General features: G+C 45.3%; 1 protein-coding gene across 18 annotated transcripts in view; it reads left to right on the top strand.

The window, feature by feature from the left end:
- The first annotated feature begins 2,396 nt into the window (after positions 1 to 2,396).
- The window catches only part of GPATCH2L (G-patch domain containing 2 like), a 118,820-nt gene continuing 102,424 nt past the window's right edge, over positions 2,397 to 18,792 (top strand). For 6 of the 18 annotated variants that reach the window (XM_089778415.1, XM_089778414.1, XM_089778425.1 and 3 more), the window contains exons 1-7: positions 2,397 to 2,539; positions 4,510 to 5,180; positions 10,651 to 10,715; positions 13,617 to 13,793; positions 14,372 to 14,451; positions 17,587 to 17,654; positions 18,494 to 18,548. In XM_089778415.1, coding sequence (XP_089634541.1) covers positions 4,522 to 5,180; positions 10,651 to 10,715; positions 13,617 to 13,793; positions 14,372 to 14,451; positions 17,587 to 17,654; positions 18,494 to 18,548 — 1,104 coding nt within the window. In that variant the 5' untranslated portion in view covers positions 2,397 to 2,539; positions 4,510 to 4,521. Of the gene's footprint in view, positions 2,540 to 4,509; positions 5,181 to 10,650; positions 10,716 to 13,616; positions 13,794 to 14,371; positions 14,452 to 17,586; positions 17,655 to 18,396; positions 18,549 to 18,792 lie in introns of all 18 variants that reach the window. The other 12 variants (XM_089778421.1, XM_089778418.1, XM_089778417.1 and 9 more) reach the window with 3 other exon arrangements.

Raw genomic sequence — 18,792 nt, 5'->3', positions numbered from 1 at the left:
CTTAAGAGTGAGGTTTATTTGAGTTACTGGGCTAGAAGTTTCACACTTTGCTGTGAAGCATCTGTTTTTTGTCACTGTTTGAGACAGGAGAGCAGACTAGACAGGCCATCAATCTGAGCAGTCTGGCGATTCCTGTTTCTCTAGATAAATGGTGGAAGTACCTCACTTGGAATATTTAAAACTGGACTGGACAAAATCCTGGAAAATTTAATATAGGGAACACTCCTTCAGGCATCTCCAAAGGAAGAGCCAGATGTTTTATAGTAAATTAACACTGGCCTTACATTACTTCTGATCGATATGCTTATGCAATACAATTCTTAATCTGTGTGATGGCATCTATTATAGGCCCCACTCTGAACTGGGAGTACAGCAATACTGGGCTAAGAAGGTGCTGTCCCTCAGCAGGTGCGGGGTATGTTCCCAGTGGAGCAACAGTTTTATAGGACACTGTACCCCAAGAAAAGAGAGGGGGAAATTAGTTGCACATGGCATAAGGAATCAAGGTTGTGGCTGTGGCAGACTGCTCTAGCAGCTGGGATCAGACTCTCTCCCTCTCTCTGGAAGCTGAAAAGCCCTAAACACAATTGACTGAACAGGAGCATTAGAGACTGGGGAGAGTCTGCTAAGCCAGAGAGCCCATGCCCCAAACTGAGGAGCTCCAGTGTGATAGGAAGCAACCCAAGGGAAAACATAATTTGGAGTAGCTCAGTAACTGTTCTGGGTGCGTTTATAAACCCTCACGGTCCTGTATTGTGATCTGGTGGAATGGGTGTGAAACCCCCTCTCTTCCCCCTCCCCTGCTCTGCTGTACTGATAGAACCTCTGGGGGAGGGCTTGGGGCATACAGGGGTGACTGTGGCCCGAGTCAGCCTTCTCTGGGATGAGGCTAGCAAAAGGACATAAAGCCACGAGCTGAATAAGAACCAGCTAGGTTGCTCTGCTGCAGGAGGAGGTACAATGCATTCTCAGATGGAATCCTGGGGCTCTCCTGCAGGCTGCTGCGCTCAGCAGCAGGCAGGTGAAGGACTGGCTGGGAGCATGCTCCCCCACCTGTCCTGGACTGCCCCAGCCCTGAGTCACCCTCCTCTCCTCTGGGTGTCCCTGCATTCCTGTTCCTCCTGGCTGGTGTGGGGAGGGGACAGAGAGTGAGTGACCCATGCTGTGTGGGTTCCTCTCACTTCCTGACAGTGACAGAAGGGAAACAGTAAGCAACAAGCAGTCGGTAGGAATCAGGGGAGCTTAAGGTCAGCCTTGCCATTCCCCACTCCCCCCTCGCACACACCTTCCAGCCCTGATTCCTGCACCACCCCCAACACAAGGCCCTGAGCCCTTCCACAGGCATCCCAACCCTGACTCCTGCATCCCCATATTTTTCCAGCCCTGAGCCCTTCCACACCCACACAAACCCAAACCCCCAGCCCTGAGCTCCCCCCCCCCCCACACACTCCACCCCACACTTACATTTCTTACAGGTTCTGTCATATAGCACCCCCCAACCCTGAGTTCCCCTCCTCCCCCCAGAGGACAAGACAACAGTACCTGTAAGAAATGTAAGTTACTTTCATCCCTGGAACAACCTGAACTTTACCACTTCCTGACTTTTCAGTGCTGCACTCTCCACTGTAACAGTGTTCTTTTAACAGCTTTTTTGTATGTAACTTACATATGCAGCATTGCTATGCAGGATATCCCCTGCCTGTTGTGCTTGGGTGCCAGCTGTAAACATAGACAAAAATGACAGTTGGGCATAGAGGACACCACCCCATTCAAGAGGATAAAGGCTGATGTAATCCTGTCTGTTCACTGCAGGCCAAACACCACACTCTGGAGATGTGACATACGGTGGAGGCAAGTATTAGCTGGGTCACATACACATCTGACAGATGCGCAGGCCTCCCTCTCCTCACACTTTAGTAACATACACAGCTGCTATGTCAGTCAAGATATTGTCTTGTGTCTTGCTTGCCTATCACCTTGTCTTTCTGTGAGCAACTTGGGGAAGGAGCCCTGTGCTCACAACTGTGCAGAAGCAAGGCTGAGGCAACAAATTACATCCGCTGGGTCAGTGTCCCCCCACGCATCCCTGAGACTTCTCCACCGTCGCCGTGCTTAAAGCCAGGTGCTCTAGGTGAGGGCACGGCAGAAAGCCCCTGAAGCTCACTGCCTTTGGAGGGAAGGAGGCAGCGGCTCCAGTTCCCTAGATGGGCTGGGCTGGGGGCAGCTGTGTGTTCCCCCCGGTTTAGGCGGCACAGCTGCAAGGCCAGATCTGCTGTTGCTGCTGCTAAGACAGAGACCGAAGGCAGCTGCGAACAGAGCCCCCCCTACCCTCTCGCGAGGGCCGCGGAGCTCATTTCCGCCCGCTCCCCTGTCCAGACCTCTCCTACAGTCGTCAGGCGCCTCCCTCTTGCGGGGCGGAAGTGTGCACGAGGGAGAGGGCGTGGCGCCGTGCGGGGCGGAACTGACTCCGCGGCCGGAAGTACCATTCTGAGAGGAGGCCGAGGATTTGGGAGAGGCCGAGGCCGGCGCTGGGCGGCGGGTAGGTGAGGGCCGGCTCGGGTCTGGGGGCGGGCGGGTTGGTTGGATAGGCCGGGGAGCAGTTAGGACCGGTGTGGGGGTGCTAGGGCCGGGGTATGTGGCCCGGGTCGGGAGGGCGGCGCGGGAGCGAAGGGTAACAGCGGGGGGCTGGTGAGGGGGAGTCGGGCTGCTGGGATTGGGTGGCGGAGGGTTTTGCCCACTGCCCCTGGGTTAGAAAGGTGCCCAGAGCTTCAGTCCTTGTCTGTTTCCTTCAGGTTTTTCAGTCGCTAGCTCCTGGGCCCCTCAGAGCAGGCAAGGGACGATGCGCCCTATTCCCTTAGGCCGTTGTGGCCGCATGCGCGCACATTTACATTAACCGTCCGGTTTCCTGCCTTGGGGGCCGATTGTTGCTGTGGTTCGATAGTGTCGGCAGCATCTCAGTAGGGAGGGGTTTACGTATTGTATAATCATGGGATCTTGTTTTTGTAGCATCTCTCTCCAAAAGTGCTTTAAACTAAAGATACACTGTATATTTTCATCTGATGTAGTGGGCTTTATCCACAAAAGCTCATGCTCATGGTATATTTGCTACTCTCTAAGGGGCCACAGGACTGCTCATTGTTTTCAAAGTATATATGGTTGTGACAATTTTCTTCCACTATTTGATCTGAGGAAGTGGGTCTGGCCCACGAAAGCTCACCACCTAATAAACCATCTTGTTAGTCTTTAAAGTGCTACATAGTCCTGTATTTTGTTTCAGCTACACCAGACTAACACAGCTACCTCTGTAAGTGAGCAATCATTTTTGGGGTGCGACACCACAGCTGATGTGTAATCTTACAGTGAATTACCAAACGGTTTTGGGTGTGCGATGAAGAATTCCATATGAAACTGAAATGATTGGGGAGATGTATCAAGCTGTAACATAATTACACAAATTGAAATTTAATCAGGAGATTTACACACACACACACACACCCCATTTTAAAACAAAAATGGGGCAGACAAAGCACTATGTGATCTTTGTGATTGCAATAGTATGGGACTTAGCTTTATTCCTCTTTGGAAAGACTGACACACATGCAGCATAGAGTCCTTAGTACCACATCGTGCCATTGATCTGAAATAAGTGTGCCACTTATTAAATCACTCAGGCTACTTTTAGATTACATCCCTTTCTCGAAAAAGGGATGTAAATGAGACACTTCGAAATTGCAAATGAAGCCGTGATTTACATTTCTCGTGCTTCATTTGCATAATGTTGGCCTCGGTTTTTTCTACATGGGGCTTTTTAATAGAAAAATGGCAGTTTAGACAGGGATCTTTCAGAAAATAAACCATTTTTCGAAAGATCCTGTACTCCTCAAAAAATGAGGTTTACAGGATCTTTTGAAAAAGGGGATCTTTTGAAAATAAAATCCATCTAAACTGCCATTTTTCTATCAAAAAGCCCCATGTCGAAAAAACAAGGCCGACATTATGCAAATGAAGCACGAGAAATTTAAATCATGGCTTCATTTGCAATTTCGAAATGTCTAATTTACATCTTTTTGAGAAAGGGATGTAGTCTAGACACAGCCTCTCAGCTCCTACATGACTGGTAGAGGACTCCCATCCATATACTGAGCAGGCCCAACCCTGTTTTTTTCTTTTAGCAGCTGATGGTGTGACATCCCATGATTTTGTGGATGTTTGTTTCATTTTTAGGTTGTATACTGAGACATAGTGGTTCAAGGAAGAACATGCAGTCTCTTATCCCTGTCAGGCATACATTTGTCTCTAATTGCTATCGCATGAGGCACTGGGAAGGGGAAGTGGTAGCCCTATTTTTAAAGGGAAGACTGAACTGTAGCGCAAGACCTATTGGGCAGGTCGAAGGTGAGTGTCTAAGTTAATTGCAGGTGTGAAGAAGGCTCTAGTTTATGCTGAGCTAGTGACATATTTTTATAGAAACATTAGTGGCTGGTGTTAATTGTGTGTTTTCATGTTTAGTGGACATTGCCCATGGATGAGCTGGTGCATGACTTGGCTTCGGCCTTGGAGCAGACCTCAGAACAAAACAAGCTGGATGAGCTGTGGGAAGAGATGGCCCTGAGCCCACGGCAGCAGAGGCGGCAGTTTCGAAAGAGGAGGGGTCGTAAGCGGCGCTCTGACTTCACGCATCAGGCGGAGCATGCCTGTTGCTACAGCGAGGCTTCAGAGTCAAGCCTGGATGAAGCCATGAAGGACTGTCGTGAGGTGTTGACTGCCAACTTCAGTGACTCAGATGACATGGCTGTGGCCAGACGCCACCCTGCTCTTAGTGCCACCTTAAAAAGCAAACAGCATTCTTGGCATGAATCTGACTCTTTTACAGAGAATGGGCCTTGCCGGCCCCTCAGGCGTCGCCGGAAGGTGAAACGTGTGACCTCAGAGGTAGCCGCTAGCCTCCAGCAGAAACTCAAGGTGTCAGAATGGAACTATGAGAGAGGTTGTAGGTTCAAGTCAGCCAAGAAGCAGCGTCTGTCACGCTGGAAGGAGAACGCCCCTTGGACTTCATCCAGCCATGGGCTGTGTGAGTCAGCAGAAAACAGGCCCTTCCTTGGTAAAGGGGGCAGAAAGGAGAGGATAGAGTGTGAAGCAGATGAACAAAAACAGGGTTCTGATGAAAACATGTCTGAATGGTGAGCTCTCCCAAGCCTTTCCTTCCCCTTACCAGACTCAAATTATCAGCTTTCCTTTCAGCTGCTTGCAATGATTGTGCTGTACTTTAGGTAGTTCCTTCTCATACAAAAGTGCTACTTTTCCCTTAAAGATACACAAAAAACAATCCCCAAACCCTTCCCAAGGTTCAAACCTTTGCCCGCAGCCCTTCCAACAACCCTGTGGTGCTAAATGAATATACATGTTGTCCTCCTGATCCAGTAATGACGTGCATATTGTACCATTTGTCCTGAGAACACTTGTGATGCCAATGAAAAGTCTGTTGTCTCTCTTCACAGTTACAAACCAGAATGCTGGTGTCTTTAGTCTTTGTAAGTTGACAAGCCAGTAAGTGATGAGTGAGACTGATTTCAGTTTCAAGTTTCCGAGGATTTATTAGAAGCAGAAAAGGAAAATGGAACAACTTTTCTGTAGTGATCAGTTTTTCAGTCTTGCAGTTTTGATTAAAAAAAAATTGTTCTGTCTACAAGTTAGTGCATGTTACAATTATGTTAGCTAACTAACAGGCATAGATCAAGGTGGAACTTTTCTTACTGAAGAAAAGATGCTTCTTTGCTGTCTAAAAATGGGAAAAGGCATTTTTATCTGGTAGTCCAGGAGAGGAAATATTGAGCAACACCTCAAGAATGTACATCAATGACAATGGGCAGATAGATTCCATCACTTGATGGACCAGTAATAGGCATTGCTACCCACCCTAAGGTACTTCTCCACCAATCACTATTTCTTCCATCATGTTCAATTGAATTTAGATAAGGCTGGATGAAAGCCAGTTGGTTTATGCCAGCCATTGAGAAAGGAAACATACAGTTTTGTTTTGGTCCATCACATGATTGTTCTGGGTGGCTGTTTTGTTTTCCTTCATTTGGTTCTTTGCTCTCAGGCTAATCTGGGAATGTCTACACTACAAAATTATGTTGATCTAAGTTACCAGACATACAGCAACCACAGTACATTAAATTGCTTTTGCATGTCCATAGTATGCTTCTTGTGGCCATGATGCACGTCATCAGGAGTGCTTGTGCCAGTTTAATTCTGTGGGGCATTGTGGGACAAATTCTGAAAACCGGCAGCAGTCATGTAAGGAATACAGTATGTACCCTGAAACTGCATTGACCTAACTACATCAGTCTAAACACTACGTCTCCCTCAACAGATGGAGTTATGTTTGTCATAGTGGGTGAGTTAGGTCACTAGAAGTGACATGTTAGTGTGGATGCTTACAGAATGAGGCTGATATAAGCTGCTTTGCATTGACCTAATTCTGTGGTGTAGACTAGGGCTGCTTATGCACATTTTTGCATTAAATGACATTTGTAATTTGCTGCCAAATCTTTGAAATTCTCTTTGGAAATCCAGAGATCAAATGTTTGACTCTCACCTCCACATGTATGGTCTGGACTCTGGTTTGCTGAGGGAAGTAGAGTTAGAGAAATACATGTCATCATTCCTCCATGTGGAATGCTCCTGGCAGCAGGAAGGGGCCGTGCCTTTGCTTCTCCTGAACTAAATACAGTGGTTCCCTACTAGAAAGAGCAGCGTGAAACTGGATATGTATACATCTTTCACTCTACTGTAGATGAAATGATACCACTGAAGTGCTTTTACAGCTGCAGCAAGGGCATATCCCGAGGAACGTGTAAAAACTGGACAGGAAGGGGAAAAAATAGGAATATAGCCATAAACAGGCTATCAGTTTGGGATTGAATTGGGTTTCTTGCTTCTCCTGTCAATAGAGATTGGGAGTGCTGCAGAAATAGCACACTCAGCCAGTAGGGGAACAAATGCTTGTATCATTCAGCAGTGACGTTTCCCACTCTCTTTCCTCCTGGATTAGCAGGAGCTATCATCTCTGTGAAGTTAGAACACACAGCACTTGCATCACTTTCCTTTGTTTATGCTCTGACCCAAAGCCTATTGAAGTCATTGGAAAGACTTCTGTTGAATTAATAAACTTTGGATCAGGACCTTAATGAGGAAGCAGCTTTGGTAGATTATTAGTGGGGTTACATTCAGTCTTATACTGGAGAAAGATTTGTTACCATATCATGGCTTCAGAATAGGATATAATAGATTAAATGAATTTTGCAGTATCTTCCCACACACATACATAGTGAAATAGGAAATATCCCACATAAAAATGGGGGAAATGGAGACTGAAATGAAGAGAAGGAAGAAAAGATACATAAAAACATGGTGAGGGAGCAATTGACTTATCAGAATGGTATGTAAGGGTTTTCAAAGCCTGATATTTAAAAGGAAGGGGAAAACAAGAGTGAGAGAAACAATGGATTAATTTTTGGAGACCTTTGACGTTTTTGGGCTGCCGGTATAATGGTGGTGATTGGAGAGGTTTTACTTCTAAGCGACCTCGCAACCAAGTCACCCTTTTATGTTTGGGAGTTCTCCCACATACTGGGGAACTGACAAATTATAAATGGAGACCCTAAATGTCTGTTTCATTTGTCTAAGGCATATGTTGTCTGAATTGTCTGCTTAATGTGATTATATAGGGCAGATCAAACCAGAATAGTCCAAGAGCTGTGTGAGATCATCCTTGAGTAATGCACGTGATTCCTTAAGTTCACGGATGACATATTGTCTAATTTTTCACATAACAATAGATGTCTTTTGTATCACTCAATTTCAATTGGATGTCGTACCAGCCGGTGATGAGGTAAGCCCTTGTTTTATCTTGATGTATTCTAGGCTCATAGAATGACTAGTTACTCCCTCGGTGTGTAGTTTAGTTCCTTTTGAAAAGTAGCAGGTTTGGTGACAGCCTGTAGTGGCAGTCATGAGTCCAGCTGAGCTGATGTATTAGAGGCTGATCTCTCAGGAAAGAAAAAATCCCCTTCTCCTATAAGGCAAGTGACAAAGACAGAGTGTTCAGTCTCCCCCTCCTTCTTCAGCCCAGCCTGACCTTCTGCAGCCCCTTGGTGCTTCTTGTTTTCTTATTTTTATAGAAAATCAATATCCCTCCTGACACAAACAATAGCTCAGGAGCAGGAATAAATGTCGGAAAGCTGAGATCTCTGTCCATCACCTCTCACTTTAGCTCCCCCAAACTATTTAATTATAAGCGTGTTTTGCTCCAGGTGTTTGCGACAGTGAAATTGCTAAATGAGGACCATTTTAACCAAAGATTGGGCGATCAATAACACTCTATAGCAGTAGCTTGTCGGATCAATAGCATTCATTATTTCATGGTTAAGGTAAGTAGCCTCCTTTGCAAGTGGAGGTCATTAATCAGTGCTTACTGGACCTGAGGAAATGCTTGTATAGAGGATACTGTTTTCCAGGCCTGAAATATAAACAGGGTGTAAGTAACGATATCTTTCCATGATCCTTTGTGCTGATACTGCAAGTAGTATGCTGGGTATAGTATGTATCTGTAAGGCACTGCAGGGTTTTCCAGTACTTTTAGATTCCCTACTTTGCTGTCAATTTGATTAGGAACTTGGTTTAATAAATCCTTTCCTTTCATGTGTTCCTGGTCCTATGCTTTAACTTCTGTACCTTTCTCATACAGCATGTCAGGGGATGGATGGCACAAACGTCATAAGAGGACGGCTTAGAACTTGGTGTTAAGTTGCATGCTAGAATGTGGGAGGGACCTGCAACCTCTTTCATCTGTCTGTTTAAAACTACCAACTGAAAAATGGATTCTAATGGACTGATGAAGGTTCAGACTTTCAGGTATCCAGTGTAATGGATTCTTAGCTAGTTTACAGAACGTGTTTTTAAAAAAAAGAAATAATGTGCTTCATAGCATGTAGTTATAGTGAGTACTTAAAACTTAATTGTGGGTGTGGTGATACTGTCCCTTTGCCTTGTGCCCCATAAAGTTCTGTAAAGATATTGGTGGCCAATATAACAGCACTCCATGCTCTCTGGTGTTGCTTTTCTAGGGGCACAAAGGGATTTTATTGAATCACACTGTTAAGATTGTTTTAGATGCTGAGTTGCAACTACATTCACTTTCCCCATAAGGCCCAAGTAATCTGTGTGCAGTGTGAAAGGGGTGTTCTTTTTGCTGAGAGATCTTGGGATAATGGAAATATTGGATAATATGTCCTAGAAGTGATTGAATCCTAGCATTAAACCATCAAATACCTTGGATTGACATGAGAATCTAATTTTGCTGCACATCACAGTTTTATAAACTTCTTAAAATGTCAGTTAACGGTTTTCTATTCAGATTATTTTCCAAATAAATTCCTTGGTTTGAGGAAAAAATTGTCTCCTGGAGCAGTTGCAGTGGCCAAGTTGAAAACTCAATCTAACTGAGGGTTACTTGTAGCAGCAGGCTATATAATACTGGTTTATTTGGATGAGTAGTTGAGGACTTGAGGCTTGGTTTGTGCTAAAACTTTGGTTGATCTGGCTATGTTTCTCAGAGAGCTGTGAAAATTTTCATGCCCTGTGACATAATTTGGTCAGCCTAATCCCTACTGTAGATGCAGGTAGGCTGATGCAAGAATTCTTCCATTAACTTAGGTATTGTTTCGGGGGGGTCGACTACTTGCTATAACAGAAAACTCCTTCTGTTATTCCAGCGGTGCTGCTATGCTGTTGTAGTGCTTGAAGGGTAGATGTACACTCACAGTCCCTTATCCAGCCAAAGAAAGGAGAAGGCATTGAAGACAAAGCATTTATGTTCCATTCATGTTGGAAAATGGAGTCTAAAAAGAAAAAGTTGTGGTACAATTGTCAGTGGCCATTGGGTGACCCATGAAGCGAGTATATAGCTTAATTTCTGTTACCTGCTCGTTATCAGAGAAGGGGATATCTGCAGAATGTATTATTATTATGGTCACTAGCCTTGGTGCTCTGGCCTAATTCCATTTTGGATCATCATGTTTTGATAACTTAAATTTTCCCTTTGGATACAGGATTCTTCCTAAACTGCATAGCGTTGTACAGGTTGAACCTCTCTAGTCTGACACTCTTTGGCAACATCCATGGTCCATCATGATTTCAGTTAGCTGACAGTCTGCTTATGGATGTGGCCAAGTTTCCTGCCGTTCCGTAACATTTGTTTACAGCCACCAGTCCTGGCTCTCAGTGTTCTGTATTCTTATTTAGTTCTAATTTACCCCAAATGTCTTTTAATAGCTCAGTAAGTAATGGAGGAGTTGGTAATGCTGATAGACACTATTGATCTCCCATGGTTTGGCAAATTCTTTGGTTCAGCATTGGTTAGGTCCTGAGGGTGCTGAAATAGAGAGGTTTAACCTGTAGTGAGCTGTCTCACAGCTTTTATGTTCCATGCCAAAGGTAGTCGTGTGTCAGTGATGAGCTGATTCCCATTTTGTATGGCATAGAAAGCACAATAAAGTCCTTTTGGGATGAAGGGCACTGGCAAAATGTAAAAGATTATTACTGTAAAATATTGTTTTGGGGGTTAACTGAGTTTGTACTTTGCAGTGAAACCAGCAGTGTATGCAGCAGCAGTGACACTGGCCTCTTCACCAATGACGAAGGCCGCCAAGGTAACTACTGTCTCATGATTTATTCCCAATTGAGCAGGAATTTTCTCTCTTTCTCTCCTTGTTAATGCAAATTCAGTGCAGTGCAGAGATTGGAGGGGATCAGGATGTGTGAGGAAGGGATAGTGGCTGGGGAAAAACCATGCATTTTTTATTGAAATGTTGTGATTATCAACTATATAAAATTCAATATCGGGGAAATGTTATTAAGGCAAAAATACATATTGTTGGGTTCTTGGTAGGGATGTAAGCAACTAGTCAACTACCTGATAAGTATATGCTTGATCGGATAGTCAACTAGTGACTCAACTAGTCACTAGTCAACTAGTGACTCAACTAGTCGGATAGTCAACTCCCTCCTCCCCCCCCCCCCGCTCCCCCTTGCTGCCTCTATCAGAGAGAGACAGCAATGGGGGGGAGTAGGAGCTGGTTTTCCCTCCCTTCAGCACCATCTCCACAGTCAGAGGCATAGCAGGGACCGGGCATTGTACTTGTGCTTTTTAAATGTATTAAGCACTGCCAGGCTCTTAAGACATTTAAAAGACTAAAGCACAGTGGTGGGGGGGAACCGGGTGTGAGCTTGGAATCAGCAGTCCCAACTCATGCTTGGTGCCCCCTAATGCGCTTCAGCCTTTAACGTATCAAGAGACAGCAGACTCTTAATACATTTAAAAGGCAGAGCTGCAGTGGGGTTAGCTCTAGGGCCAGGAGCTAACCCTGCTGTGGTTCTGCAGTTTCCCTTGTTTATCAACTAATCGATAGTGTTAGTTGAACACAATTGACATCCCTGGTTCTTGTGGATGACTATTCAGACTTTGCTGCTTAGTTACAGTAGTCATCAGAACTCCATGATGTCTCTTTCTATAGAGGTCAGTTGTTTCTATGTTGTTTATATTATGTTAGTTTCCACAATCTGCTTGTCATGCTCCATCCTTACAGAAACATACTGCTCCAGAGAGTTCACAATCTAATATGACAAGCAGCATACCAAGCATAATGGGGCTCCAACAGAAAAATGTGTGTTTTCGGCAGGGAAGAAGCAGTTGTCAGAAGTTCGTGTATTCTCGAGCTTTAACTGGTGTTGGTGCTGAAATCTTGTAACATACACATTCTTTGTCCAAGATGATTATTAGGTACAGGAGTTAAACAGATATCAACCAAAAAAAAAATCCAAGTCTTCAAACTGGCAAAAAAACCCACTTTCTCTCTGGATATGTCTACACTTGCTCCCTATCTCGAGATATGGATGCAGATGTAGCTGACCGAAATTGCTAATGAAGCATGTATTTAAATATCCCGCGCTTCATTACCATAATCTCGCCTGCATGCTATTCCGATGACCAGCTGATTCGAACCAGGAAGTGCGCTCCAGGCCTCATCAATTCGAATCAAACCCCTTGGTTCGAACGAACATTACTCCTCAATCCCAACTTAATAAATTATATTTTGCTTCCCTACATATCCCATGTAGTTTCATCTAGATATAGGCTTTCTTCCCTTTTGTCCTTTTAACTACTATGTTGTTGGAACAGTTGGTGTTTTCCACCCCCAGCAGTAGCTGCATCTAATTGGTGGAGGAATGAACCCTGTGTAGTTTGAATGTAAGTTTATAAAATGTGTTAGGATCTCTCAGGGTGAAAGGCACTGTAGGGATAGTTGATGCTGATCTTTAGTGTCTGTCTAATGTAGCAAGTGACTTTGAAGGAAATTGCTTGAGATAGGAGTTACTGAGCCTATTCTCTAGTGTCTGACATGTTTATACACACAATACATTTTCCAGTGTTTAGGGAAATAGTACCTATGTGTTTTTTAGATATGTTGTTTTTAAATCTCAGAATCCACTTCTTAAGCCTCTGCTAGAGGATAGGTATCAAATACATATAAAAGTAAATGTCTGAATGAATGAAATGTTCTGATTCCAGGCACTTGTCTATTATTGTGAGTAATTTTGGGGACTGATGCTGTGGTCTGGGCTGCTTGCTCTATCTGTCTAAGGATTAGTTTTCAGAGTGGATGCAGGACTGGCTTATTTTCTCAGGATGATGTCTGGATCCAGTGCTGAATTGAGCTGCCTGCTTTTTCTGAGCCTGCTCACCTGTTTCCTGAGGAGAATTGCAACCAGGCAGCTTTAACAGAATTTTGTCTGTTGTAGATCAGTTACTAGGACACAACTATGTTAATTACACTGGGGGTTCTGTTTTTTGAAGGTTTTGTGGTGGTTGTTGCTAGCTCAGGCATGAATGAGTTGTTGTCTTGGCAGATCCTAAGGGGTTTTCATAGTCAGGTGTATGATACAGTTAATACTCATTGACCCTTTCTGTGCTCTGACACCAGCCATTGTTAATGGAGTTGTGTGCTTTTCCTTGAAGCTGCTGTCCTCTGAGTGTGGCTCATTCCTCGTGATGTACAGATTGGTAGCATGTGCAGCACTTGCTCCTCTCTAAATTTTGAAGGCTCCTAAGTGGTAGCCCATAATGCTTGTATCAGGCCACCTCATTTTCACTTCCCCTTTAGTAATTACATTGGAGAAAGAGCTGCGCCTGTACATCAGACACCACACGGAACTGAAATAATGTCAGTGAGGTTCAGCGACAATTGAGCACTAAAGCTTCCTCTGCTCCTAAACTTATCAGTGAAAAGGATCCATCCAACAAAGCTGCCTTGATGTTTTGCGGTGCTGTTCTATGGAAAATCCTGTTTATGTTGTTATAGTCTGAGCACAAGACTATAATACTTGTTGAATTCCCCATAATTACAGTACTATCGATTTAAATTTAACAAAAACTGCTATAAAATGTAGGAACAACTCCCAATGAATCTTCCAGTCACTTCGATATTCTGACATGTAACATTTTGAGGGTCACTCACAGGGGATGTTGGAGTAACTCTGTGCTACATCTTTAGGGGATGACGAACAGAGTGATTGGTTCTATGAGGGCGAATGTGTCCCAGGATTCACCGTCCCCAATCTTCTGCCAAAGTGGGGAACTGATCACCGGTCTGAGGTGGAACGAATGGACTCCGGCCTGGAAAAACTTTCTGACTCTACGTTCCTCTTGCCCTCCCGGCCTGCTCAGAGGGGTGAGCTTCACAGGGAATGGGATGGCTTCAGCAGTATGTTTGTGAATCTTCAGATGACGGAGCAGATTTCACTAACAGGAACGTTCAACTTAAGCTAATATTAAAGTTAACCTGTTTCTAGATTTTTAAAATACACTTGCATTTGTTTTTTGTTGTGCCCTGTTTTTAGAACAGAGTGATGTGGACACTCTACATGTACCTCTCCAGTAAATGGAATTTTGATATTGTGTTTGCTGTTATCTGTAAAGCAAACAGAAGTCTAGATTTAAAGATGGCTGCACCAGCCACAAGAGAATGCTAAGAAATGTTGTGTCCTTCATTTCAGCTGCTTAAGTTCTTCACTCCTTTTATAATACTGTATATATATTTTTATCTGTAGCTCTTGGGTAAGTCTTATGGAGAAAATGAGGCACAGAGGTTCTGATTTGTGCAAGATGTCAGAGAGTAGAGTATAAAACCCAGTTTTCATGACTCAGTCTCATACTTTAGGCACTGGACCACAAACCATCTCATCACTGTTTTACCAGAAGCAAGCTTCTGCTTCCAGTGCTCAGACTTTTCCTTCTCTTGGTTTTCAGGATTTCATGCCCGTCTGAACCGCCTTCCAGGAGCTACTGCCCGCTGTCTCAGAAAAGGACGTAGGAGGCTTGTTGGAAAGGTATTGCCTCTTCCAAGAGGGTAATTCTGTCTCTGCTGTACTAGTCAGTCTGGAGCTGCTTCTGTAAACCAGCAGGTGGATTATTTTGTGCAGAAAGATCCTGTGTGGCAGTCTGACATACACCACAGGTTGGACCTCTCTGGTCTGGTCCCGAAGGAAGGATTTTGCTGGACCTGGGGAGGTCATTTCTGCCCTCCTTGCCACCAGCTCTCCAACCTTGCCTATCTCTTGGCGTGGCCTCTCGGCTGGCTCCCCACCTGCCACCAGCCCTGCTGTCCTGCCACCGCAGCTCACGGTCCCATCTCTGGAGCTCCCAGCTCCACCATGGCAGACTGCTGCCCCGCCACTGGTACTCCCAGCCCCATCAGCATCCCTGTCGGGCAGCACTAGCTCTGCCAGCCTACAGTCCCGCCATCAGGATTCCCACCGTCTCCCCTCGCAGCAGACGACTGCTCAGCTGCTGAGAGTGGTCTGCCGCAGACCTACCAGGGCAGCATTGACCTTCCTGCCAGGGCTCCTGGCCCTGCCAGCCATGTTGTAGCAGTCTGCAGCCCTGCCACTGGGGCTCCTGGCCCCACTGAAGCAAACTACTTCCCTGCCAGAGCCCGCTGGCATTTTGGCTTCCCTGCCACTAGCTCAGATGGACTCCCGCAGCAGGGTTCCCAGCCGCTGGACTCCCTGCAGCCAGGCTGGCTGGGTTCCTGGCTCCTGCAGGGCTTCTGCCTCTGCCCCTCCACCAGGTCTCTAGTCCTGCAACATCCATGGTCCTCCTGGACAAGGGATGTTGTCGGACCAGGGAATCCCGGTTGTGATAGGTTCAACCTGTACTTTTTTTTTTTTTTTAAAAGAAAGCTGTGTGTTATCCTGCTGTTAAGACTTTGTAGATAAGCAACTAAAGAAGGTGAGAAGATAGAGGGTGGAGGGAGAATATAAAGGGAGCTATATGGCAGGAAGCTTGGCAGAGCATAGTGGGAAATGACGACAGTTGATGTATTTGAAGAGCTTTGTAGATTCAGAACCTGAAGCAAGGACTGGGAGCTTAAACTTAATGTTGAAGGTGAAGAGAAGCCAGAGTTTTGAACAGACCAGTGACATGGTCTTATTGGTGCCAGAGAATGATTTTAATGGCACCATTTTGGATGGCTGAAAAGACAGGAGGTCAGAGAGAAGGTTACTGTAATGAATGTAAAAAACGACCACAATTTTTGGCTAGGTACAGCAGTTGGCATAGAGAGAAAAGGACATATATCTGTTACAAAAAAATAGACAGGATTTACCACAAGCCTACTCGTGGTGAAAGTTACATCAGTGTTGGGACGATGAGGAAGAGAGTGGAGCTATCAGCCATGGTGGAATAAGGAGGCTTTTGGGAACAAAGGGAGGTGAAGGACTGGGAATTTGTTAGTGGGACTTAACGTGTATTCTTGGAGACTCTGGTTTACGTTAATTGGTGAAGGTTCAGTTTCCCAGCCAGCCTTTTGCCTGAGAATGGAGGGCGGGAACGGGGGGAATGGTAAAATGTCTCAACTAGAAAGAGGAAGCCCTCCCACATTGAGAAGATAGCTTTTCCAGTTATTTAGAGTTTTCGGGGGAGGGGGGTTATTGGGGTACAGTTCCCCTCTCTTCTCTATCAGTCACACTCCACAGCTCCTCTTCTTCAGTCCATTAATCTTTAGTTGGAGCCAGCATTTAAAATATGAGTCCTCAGTTGGTGTGAAATCTAGGGATGTGAAAGTGTAACTGTTTACACAGTTTAACTTTCATGATTACACACAGGCCCCCTGCACTGTTACCACTGTATCAGAGGCAGCAACAGGAACCCGTGCATATGGAGAGCCAGCTTTTAAGCCAGCTCCCCATGCATATTGGTTCCAGCGGAGCCGCCTGTCTCCCTACACTACTGCCTCTGTCAGACAGCAGCATGGGGGGCAGGCAGGAGCTGGTATGCATGGGGAGCTGCCTGTCCCCCCCAGCGCTGCTGCCACTGCATCTTAAAAACCAGCTCCCTTCACACACTGGCTCCTTGAGACCTCCTTCCCCTCCATATAACTGCTGAAAATTTCAGCGGTTACACGTTTACTTGAATAAACGCATTTTAACCTCCCTAGTGAAATCTCCTCTGAACAGGGCTCTTCAGGCCATCTGCAAATGCCTATGCCTGTTGGAGACTCCTCTAACGATCCCAAATGAGAAGGATAATATTTACTTGTTTAATTCATCTTCATCACCTTAAAGGGATCTTTGTCATTTCCAGCGGAGGTCACTGCTCCCCCTCCCCCTTCTCTCTCTAAATTGTAATCATAAATAATGAGTTTCATTCAGAGCTCCCCGCCAGCGAGCTGCTAATTACCCAAAGTACGGCTTGTAATTTACACAGTAATAAACCGTAAATTTAAACATTACGGCACTTTAAGTTAATAATTTTCCTGCTGTAACAAATAGCCCATCTTTCTTCACCCGTGCTGCTGCCACTGCCTCCCTTAAACCTCATGTTCAGTTGTGCCCAAGCAGTTTGGTATAAGCTCTGGAGAGTCTGGCCTGTGGAGCCTTCTCTCTCATATCTAGATTCTGACATACACCTCTCCCCTCCCCTGTAGTGAATTTTTTTATGGCCAATTGCCATAAGATGAACAGCCTGACATTTAGGGCCTCCTGTGCGAATATGTGCAGGCAACAAGCATGTGCTTCAGTGAGAACCAAGTTCCCAAAGCAATTCCTCCCTCTTGGAATGTGCTTTTACTAACTGCTGCAGGGCCTTTTACTGAACTGGCTGCTTTCAGACAGTACAAGCTCCCATGTGGTTCCTTTCTCTAGACTGGTGAAATCCCCTCCCCTTTTTATTTGCAGTGCATGTTGTAAAGGAGGAAGAAGTAGGAAGGTTCAGCTTCATGAGAAAGAGGAGCTAGAGGATCTGCTTCGTAGGCATAGTAGGAACTCTGCTGCCAGCCTCACCTAGTAGCTTGAAATAACTGTTTTCAGGAACCTTTTGTCCCTGAGGGGATTTACAGTCATCTTTGCCAGGGCCAGGTTGCTCTGGGAAAATAGGACCTTGAATATATTTTAGGTCTTTGTGGTATGCTTCTGGGAGGAGGGGGAATGTCTCAGATGAAGCTTTTGCCTATTTTTGTGTTTCAGGAGACCAGCTTGAGCACTCTGGGCACTGAGAGGATGGGTCACATTGTTAGTGACCCACGTCAAAAAGAGTAAGGACCTATATGCTACTGATTACGGTCTAGCACTTTTGAATAGGTGAAGGGGAGGGTGCATTATGAAGACCTTGAGACTTCCCCTTTCCATTTACTCATTGGGATCACGAGTGTGAGAACAAAATAACCTGTGGGATGGGAGGTAGTTGGGTCCAAAATTTGTTCCTTCTGTTGTGTTTACATTTACTCATATCCCCTCATTATAGGTTTGCCCCAATGTATAGCTGCAGAACACTTTAATTGCATTGCACCTTCCTCCTCCCTTCTTCACAACATGCACTTGAAAAATCCATCAGTCCCCAGCAGAGCCTTGGAGGGCTCTCTCTGCTTATTATTGAATAGCACTATGTATGGAGGAGCACTACGGGAACAGAGCTAGGCCATGGAAGTGGTGCTGACAGGACACCAGCCAGTTTGCCTTCCCCACAGATTAAATGTTCTGCATTTCCCTCCCAGCTCCTCCTCATAATCATGAGCAGAGCAGAGTGGTTGGAATTGCCACTGTAGTGGTTTGCCAGGTAGGGTGGCTCTTCCTGATCATGCTGCAGTGAATCCAGTCTTCACTGGCTATCAGCACTCAGATTCACTTGCCTACTTGTGTCTGAAGCTTTGTCATTTTTAGTATGAGTCCTGTGAGTGTTTAATCTGTCTCACTTCTTTCTCCATCTGTTTTTTTCCTCCCCATCTCTCTGTTCCCCATAACCTTTCTGCCCCTACTCCTTCTCTTTCGTCCTCCCAGTTTCTGGTTACCATCGACAGGGAAGAGAGACCGCAACCAGGTAAGATGGCTCTTCTCTGCCCTTTTTTATTTTCTCCTTTGGTTTTCTTCTCTCTAGAAAGAACAAAGTGCTGGCTTCTGATTTCCACCACATTATGGCCTGTGCACATGAGGTAAGGCTGCCTCAGCCCTTCATCTCACTCTGAAATCTTCTGGGCTTCCAGTTCATCCTGCATGCCAGCGATCATATGGGCTGTTGGTACTGAATAGTTCCCTAGTACCCCAGTCATCTTCTGAAATCTCCCTTGGTCCATCTGATTTTTTAACTTCAGCCTTGACAACAAGCTGGATGGAAGAGTCTTCTTGGCTGTAGGAACTCTGGCCATAAGGAATTCAGTGCAAACCTATGAATGGGAC

Source organism: Pelodiscus sinensis, chromosome 5 (assembly GCF_052426305.1).
Source record: "Pelodiscus sinensis isolate ZL-2025 chromosome 5, ASM5242630v1, whole genome shotgun sequence".
Taxonomy (NCBI): Eukaryota; Metazoa; Chordata; order Testudines; family Trionychidae; genus Pelodiscus; species Pelodiscus sinensis.
The sequence above is the reverse complement of the archived record's forward strand: the minus strand, read 5'-3'. Positions and strand labels throughout refer to the sequence as shown.